This window comes from Hesperophylax consimilis, chromosome 10 (genome assembly GCF_061612785.1).
Source record: "Hesperophylax consimilis isolate HC1 chromosome 10, BYU_Hcon_1.0, whole genome shotgun sequence".
Classification (NCBI taxonomy): domain Eukaryota; kingdom Metazoa; phylum Arthropoda; class Insecta; order Trichoptera; family Limnephilidae; genus Hesperophylax; species Hesperophylax consimilis.
Window position 1 is genome coordinate 6,015,017 of NC_142845.1, and position 24,900 is coordinate 6,039,916.

Below are 24,900 nucleotides of genomic sequence, written 5' to 3' on the forward strand. Positions count from 1 at the left end.
GATGATATATTCGTAATTTACTAAAAGTTTATCGGGAAACCTGTTAGTTCATTCGTAAGGCTTGCAATCCCGCGTTTAACCGGAATTACCTAGAATTTCCAGAGATTCTTTATAAATTCGTAATACTCATTTTTCTACGTGTATGACTAATGACCTCGTGATCTAATTAACTCCCTTTTTAGTGTCAAAAAATACGTGCAAACTTCCAATGTACATTAGAGTTAATATTTCAATTCAATTTATATTTTAACGTAGCCTTCTGACGTTTAGAAATACAAATTCATAGAGAGATGCGCCAGTGTTGCCAGCCTATACCAAAATCAGATTTATTGCGTTATCAATATCGCTCTGGTTATCAACACAACGACCGTGCTCGGGAAAACTATAAAAACCGATAAATCGGCAGTTACGTCAATCGATCCGATATTGTAAAGTTATCAATTTCACTGTGCTAGACCCCCTGAGAGAATAATTCTCCCACGAAGGTCGTCCACGATTATCCTTGACCTTGAAAGCGGCTCTGTTAAAAATATTTTTCTTAAAGGGATGATATTTATGGGGCCGCCAAGCTCAAACAGCTGACATCAAGAGTTCCCCCTTCCAAGATAATTTATGCCTGAAATCTCTTAAACTAAATGTTTTGTATCTTTTATGGCCAGTTTTTAGGTAATTAGGGGTCGTTAAGACTTTTTATAGACCGTTGCTTGGTGAAGTGGCGGCAATAGGCTATGAATTATGTGATGTTTTGGCATTAATTGATACAAACGGGGGATTTTTGGGAGTGTGACATTATAAGTTGTCTCGAGATATGAAGGACTAAACCTACGCTTGAAAATCCTTTTATAATATCACAACGGAATGTTTTTATTCTTCTGGTGTGCTCTTCTATTGAAGTATACTGCCACGGTAACTTAAAACACAGTATTTTCCTTGAGACTCCTAAGAAAGACACTGTGTTTTTATTTAAGACGGCAATATAGCTTTCATCAGGGCAACCTTTACCTTGCTGGCTGCTTTCCTGAACTACAGAGTAACTGTTAAATAATAACGCTTTACTAATAACGGCACAAAATCATTGACGGCTTCCATTGTCGAGGGGTAGGGCTCTCGACTAGCAAGCTGGAGGATGTGGGTTCAAATCCCGGCGTGCGCAAGTAAATTTTATTTGATTAATATTAGTTACTCCACAAATTACTCATATAAAATAATTAATAGTATATTTGCGGTACGTTCCAGAGTGGAAGATACTCTCATCGCCCTGGTATTAGACCACCATTCAGATTGGAAACGTTGCTTTAAATGACTTAAAGGGTATTTGGTGACCTTCCCCACCTCTCTATTCCCTTACGAATATCTACCTATCGTTATCTTACGTATCCTGACATCGTTGCCACTATTAAATTCCATGTGCCGACTAGGAATACAAGACAAAATATAACATTCTTCTGCAATACATACACAACCAACTATCACACACACTCACTGACCAATAGGATGCATGATCTGGGCAACAAGTATGGGGGTGCTATTGATAAATATTTATAAAACTAAGCATAACCTATACCAGCACTTTGTTGAATCCTATTAATTAGAGTAGCGCTGATAATGTAGTTGTGATGTTTTGGCTTATATGTAGTATTGTTATAATTATTTTTTTTACTTTATGTTACTCTAACGTTTTACTAATATTGTTTCATATTTAGTTTTTTTTTTTAAATTTGAATATATTCTCATTATACTTGTTTACGCTTATAAATACACAATTTAACATTTGTGTATTTATAGATCTATTTTGTACCTACTTTATAATGGATTATATCTACATACTGTTATTATTTTATGTAAATGCCGTTTTAGGCGTATAAATAAATAAAAAAATACTACAATACATACGAATATCTACCACTCTAGAACTTTACTAGTTTCTACCAATCGTCACATGGTGTGATAAGCCCCTTATTGTTACACCCCCCACCATAAATCACACTTCTTTCCTTCTCTGGGGTATTAAAAAACCTACTAATATATTAAAAAACGTTATTCCATATTTCTACCAATATATCGAATATGGAATGCAAAATCAGTGACGCAGCGATAATTTATCAAGCCCCAAGGGAGAACCCGTAAATCAGCTCTTCCACGTACATGCGTAACAGCGTTATTACTAAATAATTTGGCAAAATATAGCGAAAGGTTTATTTAGAAAAGTTCACACTTTGAAAATTCAGCAACCTACAGAGTAGCTACCGAATGTGTAATCACCTGTGGTTTAAAATCGCTAAAAACGCTGTTACTACATGATGAAAAATTTACCTGTGGCGCTCTCTTCGTTCTTTAACTGGGTTGAATATTTGATTACATTTAAAAACTGCGTTCACGATAAATTTGGCATTTTCATCAAGTATAAGTATTCTAACTAACTAACCATCACGCGGTTTCCCCGCAGGGGTAGGAAGAGAGGACGGACCGCCAAACAACTCGGTCTTGGCACACACTCCTTGCATCATTCACATTCATACATCGTCTCGTACATACTCTTCTATTATGCTGACTCTTGACATGGCCCGACTCAAGTATCTGATTCACTTGATTGTGCCATGTCTTCCTCGAGCGTCCCCGACTTCTGCTATACTACTTGTAAAATATACTATATCTTCTTGTAAAATTATGTATTTCGGTTTTGTGTCAAGAATGTAATATTTCCTATCCAAATAATGTACAGTATATTCGCTAACACAAAAAAATGTGTTTCTTTCTAACAAAAATTTGAATAAAAAAATAATGGCGTAGTGACACCAGTTTCACAGTGAAAGAAAATCTCGGCGCTCAAAGATTAACACTCAGAAACGTGGTTTGAAATGGTTTCGACATGTAATGTGATTAGATCTCAATAACCAGGTTAATAATAATAATCTCAATAATAACAATTCATGTTTTATTTTCCAGCCCCCATATCATCATATATTATCATCGTCCGGTTTAGAAACACGACCCGATATATGAAAGTTTTCCCGTACGCCACTGATTTATGAATATTTAATACGTAGATAAGTCAGACAAATGTAGTCTACAGGAATCTGTCAATGCCGCTGGGAAAAGAAAAAAATCATTATTAATTATGAAGTAATTAAAAAAAAACATTTATTAAGTACTCATGATAATAAATATTTCACGAGATACTTATTTCGCACCGTTCATTACTTTCAATTATCTGTAACATTTCTGCGGTTATCAAAGGGAATAAATAATACGAAAATTACGAAAAAAGGAAATTAACAGAAATTTCTCAATAAAAATGAAAAGGAATATAAAAACGTCATGTTGTCAGCCATTTTACGTTACTGTTAAAAAATTTATGACTCGAGGGAAATTAGGCAGACTTCCACAGAACGAATTTAGTGAAAAATTTATAATAATTGTAAAATATACCTTCGTAGAACAGAAATACAGTAACTAGGTATGGAATTTTTTCGTTCGACAGAGTTATGTCGGTCGTTCCCGTATGTACGTTAGATGCAGGGCCTCCAATTAACCGTTATTTTAGATCAATTGGATTGCAGTCATTTTTACGGTAAACCGTTGACCAGTTCTAACCTTTGACGTGACTGATTCACTTCACTTCTTCTACATATTATAATCTAATGGTTCATTTGCTCATACCATATCTTCCAAATATGTCTACGACTATTTTTCTATCCACTTGCACGTCACATCTCGATTCCATCCATCTACTTAACGTTTCCAAACATCGCAATGAAAAAAAAACACTCCTTCATTATTGGTACCAGGTACCTACAAACATTTCATGAAATCATATTGTTTAATTATCGTGATCGATTTTTTAGATATAACGCAGTGTTGAGCTTCCTCATTAATTAGCCAAAGTTTTGGACAGCTTTATACTGTCCATCATCCGGGCAGATGTAACATTATAAATGCCCCGATGATGGACAGTGTAACGCTGTCCAAAACGTATGCTAAAGAATGGAAAAGCGCAACACGGCTACTCTCAACTACATTTACTCTAATCTAGTCTTTCCTCTGTCAATTTCTCATTACTGCCATTACCAGAGTTAGCTCCAGAACTTTGTTGTGGACTACTAGATGGGCTTCCACTGATAATTATTCTGTACTAGCGGTTACGTTTAATATTTCATATCCTTATCAGCTTTTCATTTCCTTTCCTTTCACTTCCTTTTTTCATTGCAAACAAGAACACACAGAAAAACAATGCACAGAATACGTGCAAGAACGCACCTCCTAATGCCTGAATTACACCTGCTGAGTGCTCGGCTGATGTGATCAGTACAGTCAGTACTCGGCCCAGTAGCGGGCGAGTGATTCAGGCAAAAAATAGACAGAAGCAAGGCCCAATGACTTGGTCGAGTAAGTCCCCTCCCACCTGCAGAATCAACTCACTCACTCAACATCACTCGCTCTCCGCTCGGTCAGTGCGATCAACCGAGTTAGCCAGAGAAAGAATAAAAATTCAAAAAGATTTTGGAGTGTGTCTCTTGTACACGTGATACTTACCAATAGATTGTTTGACCGAGTAACAAAGCGAGTGACTTAGCTGAGCACTCGGCAGGTGTAATTCGGCCTTAACTACTAGAATAATGTAATTGGAGTTGGTTTAAAAAAATTATATTTTACAATTAGAATATTTTTATAAATAACTAGTTTCGTTAAAGCCGGTTAAGAAGCCCTAGTTAGGTAAATGAAATAATTTTAAAAGTGTACGGAAAGTACACGATGTATGACTTTCCCTTTTATAAAAATCTTTCTCCCACAGGAGTGAGCTCTGTGACCTACATCCAGAAGCCCAGTGTCTCGCAGTTCTTTTTCTAATATAATAATAGGCACGTATTTTATGAGTTACTTTAACTATAAATTAGTATTCTCTTTTATCGTAACTAGAACAGGAACGCGAGAATAATAGCCCTGGTAACGGGACCATAAAAATCGATATGAGTATTGAAAACTTTTCACAGCCTGAGAGGTATTTTTTTATCAAGAAAAAAACATCTCTTCATTCTATTGTAGATTTTACAGAATTATCTCGACTGTGAATAGGAAAATCTGTTTTCTTGTCCCTCTGAGAACCAATATCGAACAGAGGAAACACAATAACACTTCAACATACACATTTTTTTCAGTTGTTTTGAATGTTCTCAACTGTTTTTAGCGCATCAAAAATAACAGTATAATATTAATTGTTGACAAATCGGATCCAATTTTAAAAAATACCATTAAAATAATTTTCTAGTTATTTTGTAGATAATCGCTTGTTTGAACTCCTCACATAGTTAGTTCAATTTTGAAAATGACACTTATATTCAAAACAAATCTGAGTTCAATAGTTCATTGAACCAGAGTTATTCAAGACACACATACCGAAATGAGTATTGTTTATTTTACAATATTTGTTATTTAAAATGAAAACTCTGAAAAAGAGTCCACTAAGCTTTTTTTTTTTTGGTACAATATTTTTTACATTATAAGTTTTCCAGTAATATAGGCCTCACTGGGTGGCTTGCCCGTGCTGAGGCCTTCATTTTAAAATATGAAAATATAATCTACAAAATACATTTAAAGAGAAAATAATACATTTAAAATTAAAAATACATAATAATATGTTTAAAATTAAAAAAAAATAACATTGAAAATAATCTTGTATGTTTGTGAGTGATGTGTGTTTATATTGGTTTTGTGTGTTACGTGTAGGTTTTATTTTTATTTTATTCTATGACATTTTGGTAATATTGTCTTTTTTGTTCTTTAATCCTTTTTGTAATTTTGTGTGTGAATTTATTTTTATTTTCCTAAATTTTAATTTCAAGTTTTACACTGTTGAAAGCCTTTATACTCGTTTTCTGTATAAAGCTTTTTATTTCGGCTCACAACGTCATTTCGATTGTAAACTACAGAGCTTGGAAATATACAACCAATTGTTAAAAAGTAAGATTGAACGCGTATCGTTTAAGTATTAGATATTTTTAAAACTAATGACAAAATACGAAAATAGATTTTTTTAAGATTTCTAAATTTAGAACTAAATCGCTTAATAATTAATTATAAAGCAGAAAATATGTAAAATGAAGAAGAATTTATAGATCAACGTAACTATTTTCATCTTTATCTTCATTTCTATCTTGAGATATTAAACTGAGCCATGGCATTTCCATTTGCCTCTAAAAAAAATATATAAAATACCAAATTATATATTTTGTTGATTCCACATTATAAAACTCAGACCTAGTTTGTGCACTGTCTAAAATAATTATCAACTCGACAACCTCTTTTTTGTATGTTTTATTGAAAACTTGTGAATGGTGAGCTGGAGTAGCTTAACATTCACATTTGTAGATGGGGAGAGTGGGGAAACTCGAGTGAAGCCTGGTAGTAACCACTTGTAGTTTAAAAAAATGCATTCTGAGCATCCTGTCGGCGCGCCATGCATATTGCATTCAACGTAACTACATGACACAGTGAGCCGAGGCCTCGAGCCGTAATGGCATATTGCTAAGCAATTCCCGCGGCGTTCACCAAAATGAAACACTTAATTTCAAACTTAAATGGCTTACGCCACAATGCACCTGGATATACCTTTATCGCTGCCCTGGAAAACAAAACGGATAGACATCAGACACGTGCAGAAAATTAGATTTGTTTCGAAAATGTTCACAGATATCACTTCAGACCGGATTGCTACGAAAGGAAATTACACTTCTCTCACATTTGCTAGAAAGCTTTTAGTGTCAAGATGTATCGCTTTGTTCTTGCTACTGAAAAGTCAGCAAATTTTATGAAGAACAGAGGTGTTATTCTTATAATATTTTGTATTTGTGGTTCCACAAAATAGTTCCCATTGTCCAGAGCAGAATATGGAATCTCAGTTTGGGAAATTTTATGAGGCTGAGGAAAGTTTTATATTATATTATTATATTTAAGATTATAAAAAACAAAGTACGCAAAATATTCACTCTGACATGTAGTGTTTTACCAGGGCGATATTAAGAATAGAAACAGTGTTTGTCATTTAGTGATTTTAAAACAGCACAGGTTTTCCTAGTGAGGTGTTAACCAAACACATAATTTTCCATTCACAGTATCACCTTCTCGATCCCGTCTAAGACTCCATATTATAATAAAAAAACATGAAAATTACCGTCATCATTAATATTATTATGTAAATACGTAAATAACAATTATTGTGCATATGTGAGATAACCGTACGCGGTGGGAAAGTGTACGCGGAAAACTTTGCGACAAATTTATGCATGATTCACCTGCGCTTAGTCCTCAATTCGGTAGTGCTTTAGGTTGCCTCTAATACAGTTGTGAGCCCCAAGTAAAAATACAAACTGACAGGTGAGTCACGATTTTTTTAGCGGTTTTCTTATTTTTTTTTGCATCTGTTACCAATGGTTGCTATTGTGTAACCAACTGTGTCATAACGGTGTGGTCCATTACAATTTTCAGTAAAATAGTATTGATTTCACGGGTACAAAGAGGCTATTATCATACAGATTCATCTGTTTTCATGTTAAATTGTGATGGCGTGAGTGTGCAGGGCTAAGTGTGCGGGGCTAAGTGTGCGGGGTAAGTGTGCGGGGGTAAGCGTAAGCAGTTTTTTGGTTGGATCACTTACCCCTAAATAATTTTATAAATACACTGTTTCATCTCATGCTTGATTGTTATAGTGATTTTTTTCCCGAGTAATTAAGCACCGGTACGACATTTTTCACACAAGAGCATATAGAAAGCAGAGTGCGAACACTTACATTATGATATGCTTTTGCTTACCCCACTTGTGGGTCAAGTATATGCAATCGACATGCATGTGAACTTTGAAAAATAACTTTTTGACCTATGAATCTACGAGGTTTTTGTGTTAGTTTGAGATACCTTAATCATCAATCTTATTAAAAAAACTAAAAAAATATATATATATAAATCTTACGATTTTTAAATCAAAAATTATAATGTAAAAGTTGCACACGGTCACTAAACTTGACTATACAGCCTTAGAAATAAATGTGTTTAAACTTCTGATAAAGAACAATTTTTGTATTGTAAATGGCTATTTACATGTTGTCTAAAATTTAAAAATCGTTTATTAGCAAGGCTGACTATTAACAGAAAAACAATTTTTTTAATGAGGTTGCTAAATTAAGGCGATGCACTACGTCGTGTAATATTTTAAATTGAGCCGCTATCAATAATAACCCTTACGTAGAAGGCGATAAGGTTTAAATTCAAGCTTAACACCATCCGCCTGTTTCGATTTATGCAAAAAAAAACATGGCCAAAAAGTGCCTTTTATTTTATTGATATTCAGGCATAAATATTTAATTTTTTTTCGATCATTTTATAAATAACTTAAGTTGCCACATTATACAATAAAATCATAACCGAAAATGGGTTCGTAAGTAGGATATTTTGAACTTTAAAGCAATTTTCATAGGCCTATTACATAATTTTTTTCTGGGCTTATAAAAAGACTTATCTAAAAAATATTCGATTATTTCAAAGGCCTAGATGTATTCTACTCGCAGTATTTAATTGAAGCATCTGAAACATTTCTAGGCGACCAAATTGTCAAACCAAAAACACATGATTTTGCATTACTACGTATGGCATCGCCTTAAGTAAAAACATCCTAATTTTTATTTCGAACAAAATTAAGAAAAAACTAAGATAATTAAGGTGGTTTTATTTTATTTTTGTGTTGATGAAGAAATTTTCCAAAACTGTTTTAATTGTGCCATTTTTGATAATTGCCAAACTAACATTTTTTTCTTGAATTCGTAGGCGTTGACCTCACGCCGGTCAACGTTGTCAATATGCACAACTTTTTGGATAATTTCGTTCGTTATGCAAAATAACTGGCTTATTATTGAATTGAAACCTAACCTAACCTAACCTAACCAAGCTCTGATAGAAACCGTATACAAGATCCATGGACTTAATTAATTCAAGACGTGATTAATTGATTGTATTCCAGCTTCGAGACACAAAACAGTACCAAAAAGTAGATGTGGACTGCCAAAGTATATTAAAGTTAATATTTGAATTCAAAATTGTCAATTTATTAGTATTTTTAACTTAACTAGCCGTCTAACGTTTAGGAATGTCAATTCATAGAAAAATGCGCTAGTGTTGCCAGCGTTTATCAAATTCTGGTCATCGGTTCAACATCGGTCTAGGAATCAACAATGCGACCGTGCTCGGGAAATCAGTATAAAATCATCAGTAGTTACGCCTATCGATCCGATATTGTGAAGTTATCGGTTTCACTTTGCAAGCACCCCAGATAATTAACACATGTCAAATCCTAAACTCGATTTGGGACAATGTCAAATATGACAGCGGTTTAAAGTTACAAAAGTAATTTTTCAGTTTTAAAAAAGTCGAGTGTGTTTATTAATACGAACAATAAACCCTGGTATGTTTAGTTCGCCGTAAATTAGCGTACTTTGATCGGACGGGAGTGGTTTACTGGAGTGTTTTTCCTGATTGTGTTCACGGCGAGGTCTAATTGAGCCGTGTTATGAATATATAATTAGCCGAGACCACCCGCGAACAGAATTTATAACACCGTTATTATAATAACTTCAGGAAAAAAAACAGCAACGTGGGAAAGGCATTGATGTTGGGGTTTGCGGATTTAACGTTTAAGGGAGGTGGTGGTTTAAGAAACACCTCAACCAAGGGCAGAACACGTCAAGTTGGCCTGTTATTTATAAAATATTAAAATTATGATTATTATTATTAAAATTATGTAATAAGCTCTTCTATGTAACAAAATTATTTATTTATTAATGTTCTCCAATAAACGGTTATGCACCAATATATTACGGAGAAGATCACAAATTTGAGGTACATGTAAGTATAAAAGGTGTCACGAAGCAAATCTCTCAAACGCATTTTAAAAACACCGCAAAACTAAATTCAACATAGAACCTGACAGCACAGAGCGATGCGCTTTCTACTGCGCATCAACGCCAAAACCCCAACGGTTTTTGTGACCGGCGGCGATCGCCAGTCCAACTCTAGCTTTGGTCTCAACAACACGTGCGGTTTGCAACTCCAAAACAGGTCTCGGATGCTGAGCCCCGGACCCCGGTCCCGCAACATTACCAAAGTCTAGCACGTGCCCGTTTTGCGCGTGTAGACGATTACAACCTTGGTTACCACTTCACAATGACTGGGAGTAATACCTCGCTGGCCTCGAAACTCCTGCATCCCCCGGAACAACTCATGTAAGCGTATACCAAACCTTTTCCCCATTATGTGCCTTCTTTTAATGTCTGTTAAACAAGTCTGCCAGACAGAGCAAATATGAGAAAGAGATTGTTCAATTCAATCAGCCAGGAAATAATTTAGGATGTATACTGTGTCCCCATTTTGTGTAATTCTATGTACCTGTTGACTGTAAATACACTCATTTATCATTCTAATAGGAGTTTCATTTGACGAGGGAAGTGGAGTCTAGATTGTTGAGTGTTCCCCGTGTAAAGGCATTCTTGCCGATCCAAACCTGAGCTGAATAATTAGAGTCTCATGATTCTACCCTCTGACGCTGCCAAAGCCGGCACTGGCGCCCCACGCTGCCCATAACACTGGGGCCCCGTTCGTAACACTGGCGCCCCACGCCAATTCGTATCACTGGCGCCCTACGTGGTTCTCAAGAAAGGTCACGAGGGCAGTTGTACTATTTTGTGACATACGTCAAAAGATAATTGCTAAACTGTCTGTAAATGAAGTTCTGATAGGCAGAAGGCCTCACTTTCGGAGAGTAAAAAAGTGGATGAGATCTTTCACGAGTGTACTTGTTAGGCACTTATATGTAAACCTCTTTAATATACATAGATTAAATGTAGTTCCAAAGATTAGTTAAAAAAATGTTTGCCTAAATACATCTTTCGTCGTGTTTCTAAGGCCTTGAAACCGAGCATTCCATTTAAGAATGGATATTATGTATATTTTAGCATATACAGGTAACGCATAAACCTCTTTTCTTCATAAAATTATTTTTGTATATTATATGGGAATATCTTACATAAATAGCAGGCACACTTGATTCAGTGTCCTTGCCTTTTTTGAGGTGGTTTCGGTAGATTTCTCAACCGGATTTTATATGTTTTTTTTCAGTTGTCTTCCATACAATGGTCAACATTTGGTTACACAACTGATCTTTTTTGCTTAATTATTAATTGCTACTGCAGACCTTCGAAAAATCACGGGACACCCAAAAATATCTCTTGAAAATGGTGAAATACAGCCCCTTGAAAAAACTCTAAATCTGACTATACTTGTCAAGATTAACCCTAAGAAATTTGAACAAAAGAAATACACATTTTAAATAATGTTCTGGAATAAAATATTATATTGTAGGTAAAAACTTCATCGCTTGTCGGAATTATTTGCAAATGAGTTCCAATTTTGAAAACTATAATTAAAATAATGTTCAATTGAAATATTATGTTACTGATATATACAACTCTATCGCTTGTCTTATCTTTTAACTCAATCAGTTCGAAAATTACACTTAAATTCACAACAAACCCGAGTTCTTTGAATCAGTTTCAATCACCCAAAGACAGACTCACAACCGAATTTATCGTATTTTTTATTACGTATCTAGTATTATTATTTTCACACAAACATTTTTAACAAATTTCATATTTTCTAAGAAATTATCTAGTCTACCCCCGTGTTTTTTTTGTAAGGAACCGGCTTCAAAAGTAACTGGTTAAAGAACCGTTCCCGCAACGGTCTCCTGTAACTGGAACCGCAGAAAGAAATCATTTCAGGTATAAAACTTCTCTAGTTTCTGGACTCCGAGCTACATCACGAGCCCGAAGCGTTTGCCTGTATGAACGAACTTGTATAGTATATTATTCTAAGAATCTTATGCCCGGTCAACGTAAATTATGAATGCAAATTTGTGATACTTTTTCTCATGCACATTTAGGTAATGCCCAAATACTTAGAAATATCTGGAAATACCAATTAAAACCGGTAGATACCTAGAAATTCACAGAAACATACAATATTTATTTTTATAATTGTTTAATTTTACAGGTAAATATAATTTTGTCAACAGATGTCACTTTAATTTTTCAATAGCAATCGATTTATTTATTTGTCAATTAAGTGGATTCCGGTACATTCATATATTACAATGATAATCAGCAGGGGGGTATTATAACTCCGATCGAAAATTATAACCGAAATATTGTGGCGTCAAATGATTGCCTAACCATATTAACCAATGATAAACTCTGAAAATCTATGGAAATAACTAAATTTTTGGAGTTTTTATTAGTGTAAACTATAATAAGTAGGTTCCGAATGAGAATTTTACTGTCTATATATTAGCATATCTATGTTTTTTTAGGAACAATTTGTTTCATATAAAAAGCCCGAAAATTTCGATTTAGTGAGTACTTTATTTATGATTATCAGTGTTATTTGTTTTCTGTCACGATTATTTCTCTTCAAATTGTCTAACTTTGCAATTAATAGCTTGTGACCGAAGCGTCCTTGTGTTTTAATATAAAATTTATGTTTAAATAAAAAATTAAAAAATATTATTTTATTTTTATTTATTTATCAATTTACGAACTGGCTGGCTTATGGAGCCCGCTAGTTCATGAATAGATAATTGAATGAATAAATAAGTACATACATTAGCTTTTATGTGTCGCATAGATATTATGTTAATACAACTACCACCTAGTATGTACATATAAAATTAACATTTTTATAAACAATTTTCGTCTTTATACCGTAAAAGTAGGCATATTCTTATTTTCTTTCAACAGGCTTATACCTACAAACTATCATGTTCACATTTATTTTTTCCTTGCTTTTATATGTCAAATGGTGAAGGTTATATTATTGCTATCACTATTCTATACTTATAATCTTCAAAATATTTTTTATATAAACTATGTAAAATGGCAGACAGAACGCCCTCGATTAAACAGGCCACGATAACCAGTCAAACGCTCTATATTTTGTTAACAATACCGCCAATAATTATTTCGTTAACTTTCTAATTCAAGAGCCTCATACACTATGTGTCGTATGATATCGTTTTACTGCTGCCAATACCTAAAATGTACATATAGACTATACATTTCTTTTTAACTAATTTACGTTTGTATACCTTAGGAGGAGGCATATTCTTATTTTTGTACAACAGGTTTATACCTACAAATAATTATTGTATGCATTTACTATTTACTTGCTGTTATAATATGTCAAATGGATATGGTTATATGTATTTTTACTGTTACTATTGTGAACTTAAAATCTTCAGAATATATTTTTTTTATGAACTATGTATGTAAAAGCCAATGGGCGTATAAATAAATAAATAAAAATATTATAAAAGGAATTGAACTGGACATTAAAAGGGATTGAGTGCAAATGTAACAATAATTTTATAAATCTTAGAACTCACCGCATTCATGTGTCTGCGTCTTAGCCCTATGCCTCGATCTTGCGAACACCCTTGAGATGGATCCCCACGCGGAGGGCCCCCTTGTGGCTCGTGCTCCCGTGCCCGCACCAGCGCCACCGCCACTCTGCATAGCGTTGCAGCCGCTGCGCCCCCGTGTGCGGGGCGGGGGCTCGCGCTCCCCGAGACCGCTCAGCTGCTCGACAGACCTGAGACAGGGAAAACGTGGTAATAACAGGAAATAAACATGCTAAAATAGGGAATAAACTGGTTAACTAGGGAGTAAAATGGGATGATATGATTAACCATAGACTTAAAATAACATGAAATGACATTTCTTAGATTTTTAAAGAAATATATAAGTTTTGTAAGTTTTTCCGTGATACCTTTGATATGTAGGTCCCATCTAAGATTTTCAACAATTACTACCCTTAGATACTGTGATTTTTCTATAATTCGGCATTGGCATTAAAAATTATGTCTATGGCATTCGTGTAATTTTAGTTCGATTGATTTTACTGGTTGACCCCTTGAGTTCGTTGAAAATGTTATATATTTAGTTTTGCTTATATTAACGGTAAGTGAGAAAATTTTCAGCCAATTTTGAAGTGTACTAAGCCCCGTTCAGCCACATTAAATGTTTTCAACCAGTTATCTTCCTGAAATAATGTAACGGTATCATCAGCAAAACTGATTGTTTGCTTTAATGTTAAGGTAAGTGATATCATTCGGTCCCAGTACGCTTCCTTGGTGACGCCATAGTACATATGTAGATAGCATTGAAATAGAGCTTAGTAATACGTACGTAGCATACTTGGCATTGAAATAGGGCTGAGTAATATGTACAAAGCATTGAAATAGGGCTTAGTTATAAGTACATGGCATTGAAATAGGACTTCTTATATTTTTGACGTTATAAAAAAATAAAAGCATTCATAAATCATAACGAATATTTTATTTAAAAATGCCACTGTCATTCCCATTGCATTTTTAGCATCCGATAGCATTGTGCATGTTGGATGATATTGCAGCGGAAGATAAATTACATTTTACGTCATGTTAAAATGTAACCAAACAGAGATATGAACAAAGTTCGCACATCAACGTCAAAAATATTATTTTGAATGCTTATTATTATTTTGTACTCAAAAAAACAAGGTTTATTCCTAAAATAAACGGGTTATAAATTTTAATGTATCGTAAATGATTGTTTATCAATTGTGTAAAATTTAAAACACATTCATTAGTGAGACCTTAAATGTGTATGATAAGACTGTATTTATTAATTTAATATTTTAAAGCAGTTTTTATCATGGAAGTTAATCGTTGAAATATGAGAGGTTTTCATTATGTGGCGTGGTTTTACATCACATTTTTTGGAATTCTAATAAAAATCACTGGAAATTTGTCATGAAACTGTTGGTTTGTGTATTTTTATATTTTGTAACCACTTTAGAGTTAGCATGGCAGCGTTTTAAAATTAAATTAAAGCTATTTTTTTACATTAAAATATATTTTAAATATAAAATAAGTCCTTCACGATTAACACTGAAGCTCTTTAAATATTGGAGCTCTTAGAATATAAATTTATAAAAAATGTGAACCATAAAAAATAATGTTTTTTTGTACGTGCTCCCAATCAGTGTAAATATAAACCCCGTTACTTATAAACGTGATGTAAATATTACGCAGCGCGTGAAGTCTGAACAGTGAAAAATTTGACTGATTACCATGGCGTTTGTTTGATTAGAACGGTCTTAAACAGGCTCAAAGCCGGCTTTACCACACAAACACCGAACTTTACCATATCAACGTTCAACGTTGAACGGGAGTGTAAGACTCTAATAAGTTAGACGGATAATGTTTTCTATTGCTTTTTTTTCTAATTGCAGTTCTCTTGGTTTATTCATTAAATTCGTATTTTGTCGCAACTGCAAACGTGTGTGCTTAATGGCTTAAAGTAAACTGTAACGCGCGTTAAAATATAGAGAGATGCTATAGACCGCAAAACCTGTACCAATAAGTCAAATTCAGCACAACCATACCATGTTGAAAACTTGTTCTGTTGATGACCCAAGAACGTTTCTCTTTCGTTTGATGGCTAATTCAGCACCGAGTTTATCGAGCACTTTCTTAGCTAGAACTATTTGTAAACACTTAAGCTATTAATTTATTATCTATTAATACTTTACCCACAAGTTTATAACTGCCTTTAAAAAGGATTACTTCCAATTACCAAAAAACTATAATATTAAATTATTGGAGAGTTTTAAATGCTTTCGACCAACGAGTTCTATTATTAAGGATTTTATAATTAATAATATTATTTTTTCTACTAGTTAATTAGTACCACAAATAGTTTAGTACTACTTCCATTTTCGATTAATAAAATAACCTATTGAATTACATGATTAAATAACCATTGATTGCAAGATCAATGGAATAAGCGGCTTTCAATAATATAACCGCGCAGTAGATCCATTGTCTCTGAAATGAAATTAGCCAGTTACCGCATTTCCACAATTATCTCTCCGAGCCGGAAGTCCCTTTGTAGCATTTTTGCTTTGACTCCCGCATTACCCGCTAATTCTCCCCCGGGTAATCCAACGCGGGTATTTCCGGGTCTTTTTGACGGCCATGTACGGGCAACACTTTCCTGATTAAAATGTGGAACCTTTCATGGGATTTTTTTCAGTCAATAAAGCTCTAGCGCGAAGCTTTTTCGCTTTTTTCGCTTTTCAGAGGGGACGGAATTAAAGTTTGAACGCGTAATCTGTTTGACGCCTTCCTTCACGCACGGAATCTATTTTTTCCCGAATCGAGTTCCCGTTCAATTATTATTTGAACATTCAATTTATTTTTGAACTGTTGAGTTTCTGAAAATTGAAGTGGGTACCGGCTGAAACTTCGTTCCGGGGGTTTTTCGTGATTTGATGACGTGCAAAGTGAAATGTTTGGTTTATGCGTTCGCTGGATTTAATTTTTAATGAAAATGGGACATTCGAACTTTTATTTTCTGGCAGGAGCCAGTGACACTAAGGTTTCCTCATTTTGGAGGAATTTTTTAGAGAATTTAGAAGATGGAGGAAGTGATGAATTTATTGCATAGTCTCCAAATATGGATTAAATAATTTCAATCAACAATTTGATTCTAAACTCTGATCTCAAACAAGGGGGATAGTGAGAGTATATTCCATCGTGGAATGAAGTAAGTTAGTGTGCAAATATGTATAGGTAGGTACTACAGTATTCAATTTTATTTAAATTATGTTTTTGAAATTATCTCGTTTAAGAACTGAGATTACCGCTCTGTGAAGGTCGTGAGAGATGTTCAAATAATAATGTACACTTCTCAAAAATATCAATTTTGAGCTAGAAAGCCTGAAAAATCAATCAAAGAAAAAAGAGATAATAAATATAAATCAGTACTTATTTATTACCAGTGCACAAAAAATATTTTTAAAAAATTGTCAAGAATCGAATCCCACTGAGAAGGCCAACAATTTCACCACCAATAATATAATAACGGCGGCATAAATTCGGTATATGTAGATATGTAGTGTCACAAAAAAGCGAAATTATAATGTTTAATTAATTGTAAGCCTTTTGTAACTTTGAACACTATTACTTATAATCCATATATCGTCGGTTAAGCATGAATCCACTTTTTTCGATATGATGATTTAAATATAAAATATTCAAATTACACATTATATCGACTTTTTGTGAAAGATGGAGAACATCGCAAAATACACTTGATTATTAAAAACACAATTTTTTTTTGTTAGGCACTAGTCCACTCTATATGGATTATACGGTGAACGGATAAATAATCACAATGATAATTCATCACATCTATAAAAAGTTATATATTGAAATTGGTTGGGCGGTTTCGGAGATTAGCATGTACGAACACAGTGACACGTGATTTTTATGGTGACCGGATAAATCATCAAAATGATAATTCATCACATCTTTAAAAAAATATATAAAGTCATGGAAAGTGATGAAACAAAAACTTTATTAACTGGGTTAAGTAGGTTAGGTTAGGTTAAAAAAAAAATTTTCTTCGTTTCTAATGACTTTATATCACTTTTTAAGAGTGTGTTGAATTGTCACTGTGTTGAGTTATCATGGAACCGGATTATACATACGGGAACTTAGGGTCACAGGGGCCTAACTGCAAAAACTGGTGTTTTGAGTTAAGCTTGTTTTCAATAATACCATAATCATATTTATTAGTGACACGACGCTCTATCTCCTTCACACCGGTATTTAAGACATACAGTCGGGCATATCTGTTGGGAATACAGTTGGGCACATGCGCATTCCAATATTTATTTGCGTTTATCTCTAACCTATGTTGATCCTAACCCTCCAAATATGTATATATATATATATATATAAGCGTAGCTTAAACGTACACATTTCAGACGGCCGAATCATTTAGACGTGTTCTTGAAATTCACGAATTCTTTTAGTTGGAAAATTACCTCGCCCACTGCGCCTTTAAGTATTCTACAACGACATTCTTTACGACTTACAATTCAATGTAATTCAAGTATTCTAAGCTCGAGGGAGTTAGCAAGTTGACACAATACACCCACACAAAGTTCAGAGAAAATAAGGCCTTATTGTACGAAGAATTCTCCAGGTGGAATACTTACGTCTATTTCTTATTATTTACCGTTTGTATTTCGGAAATACTCCCCGTACTTTCAGAAGTTGGAAAGCTCGAAACTATATGGGATGTTATGTTTTCTACAAATGCGGTGGAAAATTATTTTGAGATACCCTTTTAGGAATTTTGTAATTCGATTTGGTGGCCTGCTTTGGCTTGTTTAAAGGTCAAGGCGTTAGTTTCAACTTCACAACAAAAAAATGTTAAAAACAGACGCTGCTGTCTATTAAGAAAATATCTGAAATGAGTTAAAAATTTTCTCAGAGAGAGCAGATTAATTTATATCTGGGAGTAAGATACAGTATTCAGTAGTTAGTTCTGAGCAGTTGAAGGGGTTGGTAATAACCCAACCTTATTTAGCTTTATGAAATAATGTTTATTAAAAATACAGCAGGATAAAAAATTTTCAAAATAAATTAGCACACGTCAACTGGATCAATCACTTATTTTTTTTTCTTTATAGATTCGTGATACAATACAAGGAGAGTTTTAGAAAAAATAAATTATTCCGTTGTAATTTAAAAACAAAACCGGAAGTGTTCCTTAGTTTTTAACCGAAGAATCAGTTTAAATAATTGTGACTCTGTCTGTAACTCCGGTTCAATTAACTCTAAAAATGTTAATTTGAGTATAATTTTGAAAATCTGAAGTTTTTGCTTGAAGAATGTAATTTATTTAACAGAAAATGATTTAAAATGCCATTTTAAAAATTAAAACTGATTTGTCGAGAATTTGGACCATAAGTGATTTTTCACAAGTCTGCGCTAATATTGTAGATGTGTTCAACTGCACGGAATACAGTTACAAGAAGGCTATAATAACATATCTCAGTAATCATAACAATTAAGTTTAGCATAATACCATTCTTCTGTGGGTTATGTATAATTTTAAATGCAAATGTTTATATTAATTACTGTTTCACTGGATTATTATATTATGTTCATATTATCAAATTAATGTTTGTAAAAGTTCTTATGGGCGTATAAAAAATAAATAAAATATTAACAAACGTCAAATCGTGAACGTAGTATTTAAATTTGGTTATTATTATTAAAATTTACTGCTCATAAACTTTACTGCTAAACATTTATTGCTCAGAGAGAGTAGTTCATATTTTAGGTATTATTAGAAATGTTGGACAAATTAAAAAGTTTTGTGGAGTTTACCAAAAATATATCCTCTTACGCCCGGCACTTTGTTACTATACCTTTGCCTAAGTTACATAAATACACATTGTCAAATGAAGAGATCTGATATTTCTACCTAAAAAAAGTGAACAAAACCAAGCTACATAGAACAGATGTTTTACAGAATTTGAACAGTTCATCAAATTTCAAAGTTAAAATACAAGTTGTATTCAGGTTCTGTTATTAGTTCATCACGGGCGGGTTATTACACAGAATTTGAACAGTTGGTCCAATTCAAAAATTAAAATTCAAGTTCCGTGAAAGTTCTATCCAAGTTCCGTTTTTATGTTATTGTGATGTATGGTAATTAGGTTGACTAGTTAATCGGTAGATGGCGGTAGACATAAAGCCTACGCCAGGGACCGCCAGATGACGCTAGTGTATAGCAGGTACTAGTGAGACATATTATCGGATAGAGCAAGCATCTGGGCGCTATAGAGATTTACCTACCCTTGGGTAACGAATAGTGGTAGCTAGCCAGACAGGTTATTGTAACGTAAATAACCAGTTTTTATATTAAGAATCTTTTACTAATTATAAGTGTTCCCAACACCCGAAGTCTGCTTGAGTAAAGGCAAATATAACAGTTATCATGGGCCGGTTGTTTCACAGTAGTATCGATAGTATCAGAACTTTCACAGTATTTGAATATTAACTTTGAAATTTGATAAATTGTTCAAAATCTGTTAAACAATCAGTCCTTAGTGATAATATACATTCAATTCTGTTGCCTATAGAGTAAATAGAAGTAGATACCCATAATAATGGGTAAAAGGTGTACGGTACCTAGATAGCACGCTGTTGTCTATGGATCGCGAGAAGGGGTTGGTGTTGTGTGGCGACAGGGTGGGGCTGCAGTCCTTGGGGGTGGCCGACGGGTCTGAAACAAAATAATTAAAAATATTAATCATTATTACATATTTTAAAACACAATAATTAATACTGACTTGAGGCTTCGTAGCACTATAGCCAACCAACGGTGGAATCAAAACCGCCTGCATAGAAGGCCCAGGCGCTGAAAACTATGATGGCCGCCGATCTTTTTAAGCATGTTTTTTAAAAATGGTTGCCCAAACTTATTTGTCATAAAATTTTATATAACTTGTACCAAGTCAATTTTTAATATTGTTTAAATTAATATAATTATTTATTATTACTCTAAACATTCCTATGTATGCAAGTTTTGGGCACTATGCCTGTTTAATGTGCTAAATTAATATAAAAAATTGTATTAAAATACAGAATAATAATAAAATAGAAGTAAAGTTACCTAACACTCATGAAAAATTCTAAAAATATAGAAATAACATGATGGAAAATTTACTGTAAAGTTTTTAATAGAATTGAGAGGGCTGGGTGAATAAAAATACGAATATCATCGCTCTAAATTACCCTTTTTCGACTTTCTTTTAAAACTACGAATGTGCCATGATTTTAACTGACTGACTGAAAATAAATGTTATACCAATAACCGATCTTATTGTACAAAGTTAGGCAACAACGCGTATCACAGAATTAAAAATTAAGAAGTGAAAAATAAAAAAGAAAGTCGAAAAAAATAATTTCGTATTTTTTGAGATGTGCTGTGTTATAATATGGTCGACATCGATATGTAGGTTTTAAAATTAAAAAAATAATATTATTTTAATTTTGTGAAATTTTAATAAAATGCTTTTGTTTTCACGACCAGAGGCGATGTTATAATGTTGGCCTTTATACATGTGGTATTGGTGGTGTTAGGAGGTCTGGGAAATGTCTGTTAGGAGGTCTGTAAAATGGTCTGTAAAATGGTGTTAGGAGGTCTGGAAATCTTAGGAAACACTGGGAAATGGAAAGTGCGGGGCCAAAGCGTATCCCTTGGTAACTATCCATAAATATACTCATTTAAAGGCTGCCGTTGCCTTTTAAGCTCTGCATTATGGAGTGCACAGACTTCTATTTTCGAGGGACCATCTAAGACAGTGTCGAAATTAACGTATGATATCACAGTTCCAATGGCTCCGGAAAGTTGGGATTCTGATGGATGTTTTACACGATGCTTTTTTCATCCAGTGTCCAAATGCGTCGTATATGAATTCGGGATGAAAAAAAGGACGTGTTTTATTTTGGTAAAGATATTCGTACAGTTTAAGATGGCGGAAATTATTTGACATCATCTAATGTCTGTCATTGATCATTGCTTGACCTAAATATATTATGTGGAAATGTTGCTTGTTTATTTCGTTTCATATTTAAAAAATTGAAAAAAAAGAGTATAATATATGTTTATTGGGAACGTGTATTTCTGTTCGGTATAGCGATATAGCTTAATGTAACGATTATATTCAAGTTGTTGTCATTTTTTTGACGATTTAGTATCGTCTTAAAATACCATTTCTATTATATATTCACGATTTGATTTCTTCCCTAATTGTCTAAATTATCTGTATCAAATCATAAGTACGAAAATAATGTTCGTGTGGAGCAACGATTTTTCATTTGGGTCCTGACATAGTTTGCATATACGGATCGTTTTGAAAAAAAAACACCTGTGTACCGCCCATTACGCAGTATTACATTACAACATATACTTTAAAAGTTTTCCAGGTTTTATTTGTACCCAAACCTTCACCCGAACTTTACTTAACTATAACTTAAGTATATATAATCTCGGCATTACCCTGGTGAAAGACTGACGTTGAAAATTTATACGTTTTGAAATGGCATTAGCCGTGTTTAGTGACTAGATTCGAACAGCCAGTTACTTCTCAACTTTCCCCTTTACCATATCCTTCCTTTCTTCAGCCCCATAATATACCGCAGTAAATTTGGATTTCATGCTCCTAAAAATCAAAAACAAGTAAAAACATGCATCTTGTAGATTAAATACATTACACGTGTTAAAAGATTTAACTTAATCTTACCATTGATCTTATTGTCTAGGTTCTAGGTCTAGGTAAACAGAACATTAATATTAATATAAAAAATCTAATATTTATAGCGTAACAAATAATGATCGTTGCTATGGTTTCAAGACTTATTTAGTAATCGAATCAATTCAACCTCACAAAGTTAACTCAGCGTAATGTACTTCAACCCACGTCTGTACGACCATTTTTTTTATTTATTGTAGAAATCCCCTCGACCCAAACAATTCCATTCATTTTTTATCCGGTAAAAACGTGAGGACCGTAATACGTCAGAACCACGTAAACATAATACGTTCACTTGGTTTTACTTGTGAAAAATCACGTTAAAATTTTTTGGTCACGGATGAAAAAAAATCATATATTCGAATATGTTATCACAATTTCAACATGTATTCCGATTTCCGACATCATGATAATATATTAGAAATTAGGATAGCCAATAATTTCTCAGAGATTCTAAATATTAATTATCATTACACATTTTTCTCAGCTTAATGATTTTACATTTTCTTTTATGCTTCCGATTTTGTTGTCCGGGTTAAATCTTCCCCATAGGAAAAACTAAACCCTTCCACTCACTTTTCCACAAATGATCAGCTAGTCAATCAACACTATGTAAGTGCATTATATAAGTAAAATAAATACAAAACAATACAAGAACAACAACACGTCAACTCACCAGATATCAAATGGGAAAAAAATTCACCGTCTCCAGATATTTTCATATCAGAGGGTTCGGCTCGGTAGAACTTCTAACAGGGCCTATAAATCCTACTGATCCCTCAACATAAATATTTAAAAAAAATTGTTATCCTACATGTATTCAAAATGACCGACTTTTGCATCTTTATATATAAATTTTTTGATAGATCTAATACGCCTAAATTTTTAATTAGAGAGCTAGGTATAATGCCAGTAGCCGAAATAACGAATGGTAATATTTTTATAGTCTGAGAATGCCAAATTCTTTTTATTTCATTTCCTAAATCTGTGTATTTTCTTATTTTTTCGCTAACAGATTTTTAAATATTACAGGAATTTGGTATAGCGACATCAATGATATAAGTTTTTTTTTTTAATTTTGTCATGTAAAACTATATCGGGTCTATTATGACTAATCGCTCGGTCTGTTAGTATAGTTTTATCATAATATATTTTATAAAATTCGTTTTCTAAAAATGAATTTGGTTCGTATTCATAATATGGTACTACATTACGGCAGTCAATCAAGTTATGTTTAGTTACCAAATTTTGGTGAATTATTTTTAAAACTTGATTGTGCCTAAATAATTCGGACGGTGCTAATATAGAACATCCCGATGTAATATGTTCTATAGTTTCCGGAAAAGCCAAACATTTTCTACACAAATCATCAATTTGATTTGTATCTTTGATTATATGCTTTCTATAATTTTTAGTATGAATGACTCTATCCTGAATGGCAAGCATAAATCCTTCTATTTCTGCGCTCAACTCTCCAATACTCAACCATTTGTTTGACGAAATTTTGTCAACATACGTTTGGTTGAGATAATTGAAGTGTTTTGCGTGTAAAATTTTATTTGACCAGGAATCTAATAATTCCTGGTTGGGTTTTATAAAAATGTTGGCATTCTCATCATATAAATTTAAAGGTGTAATATTTATATCTGCCTTGCAAATTATTTTGTGCATTTCTGAGCTATGAGCTTTCCTATGGAAAAAAGTTCTTTGCATTTCTACCTGATTATGTTTCAAAGAAGTTATTTTATTTATTTATTTATTTATTTATTTATTTATTAAACGCCATAAAAGGCTTTTACAGTAATGTGAAACATGGGATTATAAGTACACAGTTCAGGGCTGTAAGAGACTTAACAATTAGAAATAGCATTTTTCATTAAAATAATACATCCACAAGCAGTTTTTATTGATGCTATACATATACATTTCACATATATGTATATATGTGGAATGTATATGTATAGAACACCATATATATGTTACACATAAAGAAGAACACAACAGTCAGTATGATGCAGTACAAACAGACATTTAACATTTCACAAACATATCAATTACATTCATAACCAAGTATTTTTGCCTTGATGCAAGACGGTGAGGTTTTGAAAATATCAAAAAGGTCTGTATACGTGTTGGCAGTGCGGTGAAAACGCGCCAACGGTGAATGATACAAATAGTTAGTGCTATGATTGTCACTGTGGAAAAGATGGTGGAGTCGAGTTGATTTAACAGGGACACGAAAATTTATAACACTTAACATTTGAGGGCAGTCTATGAGATTGTTCAGTAATTTAAAAAGTATAAGAATGTCATTAATAGTTCGCCGGGTAGAAAGAAGTGGTAGATTTAGACCAGACATTAATGTATTATAGCAGATATCAATTACAGGCTGTCTCAATTTGAATTGAACGTATCGAAGAAATTTTCTTTGTACTTTCTCCAAGCGGTGTAAGTTACAGGTATAAATCGGAGACCATACAGGAGATGCATATTCTAGGTGCGATCTCACAAGAGAGCAGTAGAGTAATTTAATTGACTCAATGTTTTGAAAAGTCCTTGTGTTACGCATTACAAAACCTAGAATTTGCATGGCCTTATTGGAAATTGTTTCACAGTGACGATCAAAGGTAAGTTTTCTGTCAAAAA

General features: G+C 33.3%; 1 protein-coding gene across 2 annotated transcripts in view; it reads right to left on the reverse strand.

Moving 5' to 3' along the window:
• The window catches only part of Liprin-gamma (liprin protein kazrin), a 659,192-nt gene that overhangs the window by 81,683 nt on the left and 552,609 nt on the right, over positions 1–24,900 (reverse strand). For both annotated transcript variants that reach the window (XM_089636537.1, XM_089636539.1), the window contains exons 8-9: positions 20,129–20,222; positions 13,478–13,683 (exon numbers count right to left, since the gene is read on the reverse strand). In XM_089636537.1, coding sequence (XP_089492663.1) covers positions 13,478–13,683; positions 20,129–20,222 — 300 coding nt within the window. The remainder of the gene's footprint in view (positions 1–13,477; positions 13,684–20,128; positions 20,223–24,900) is intronic.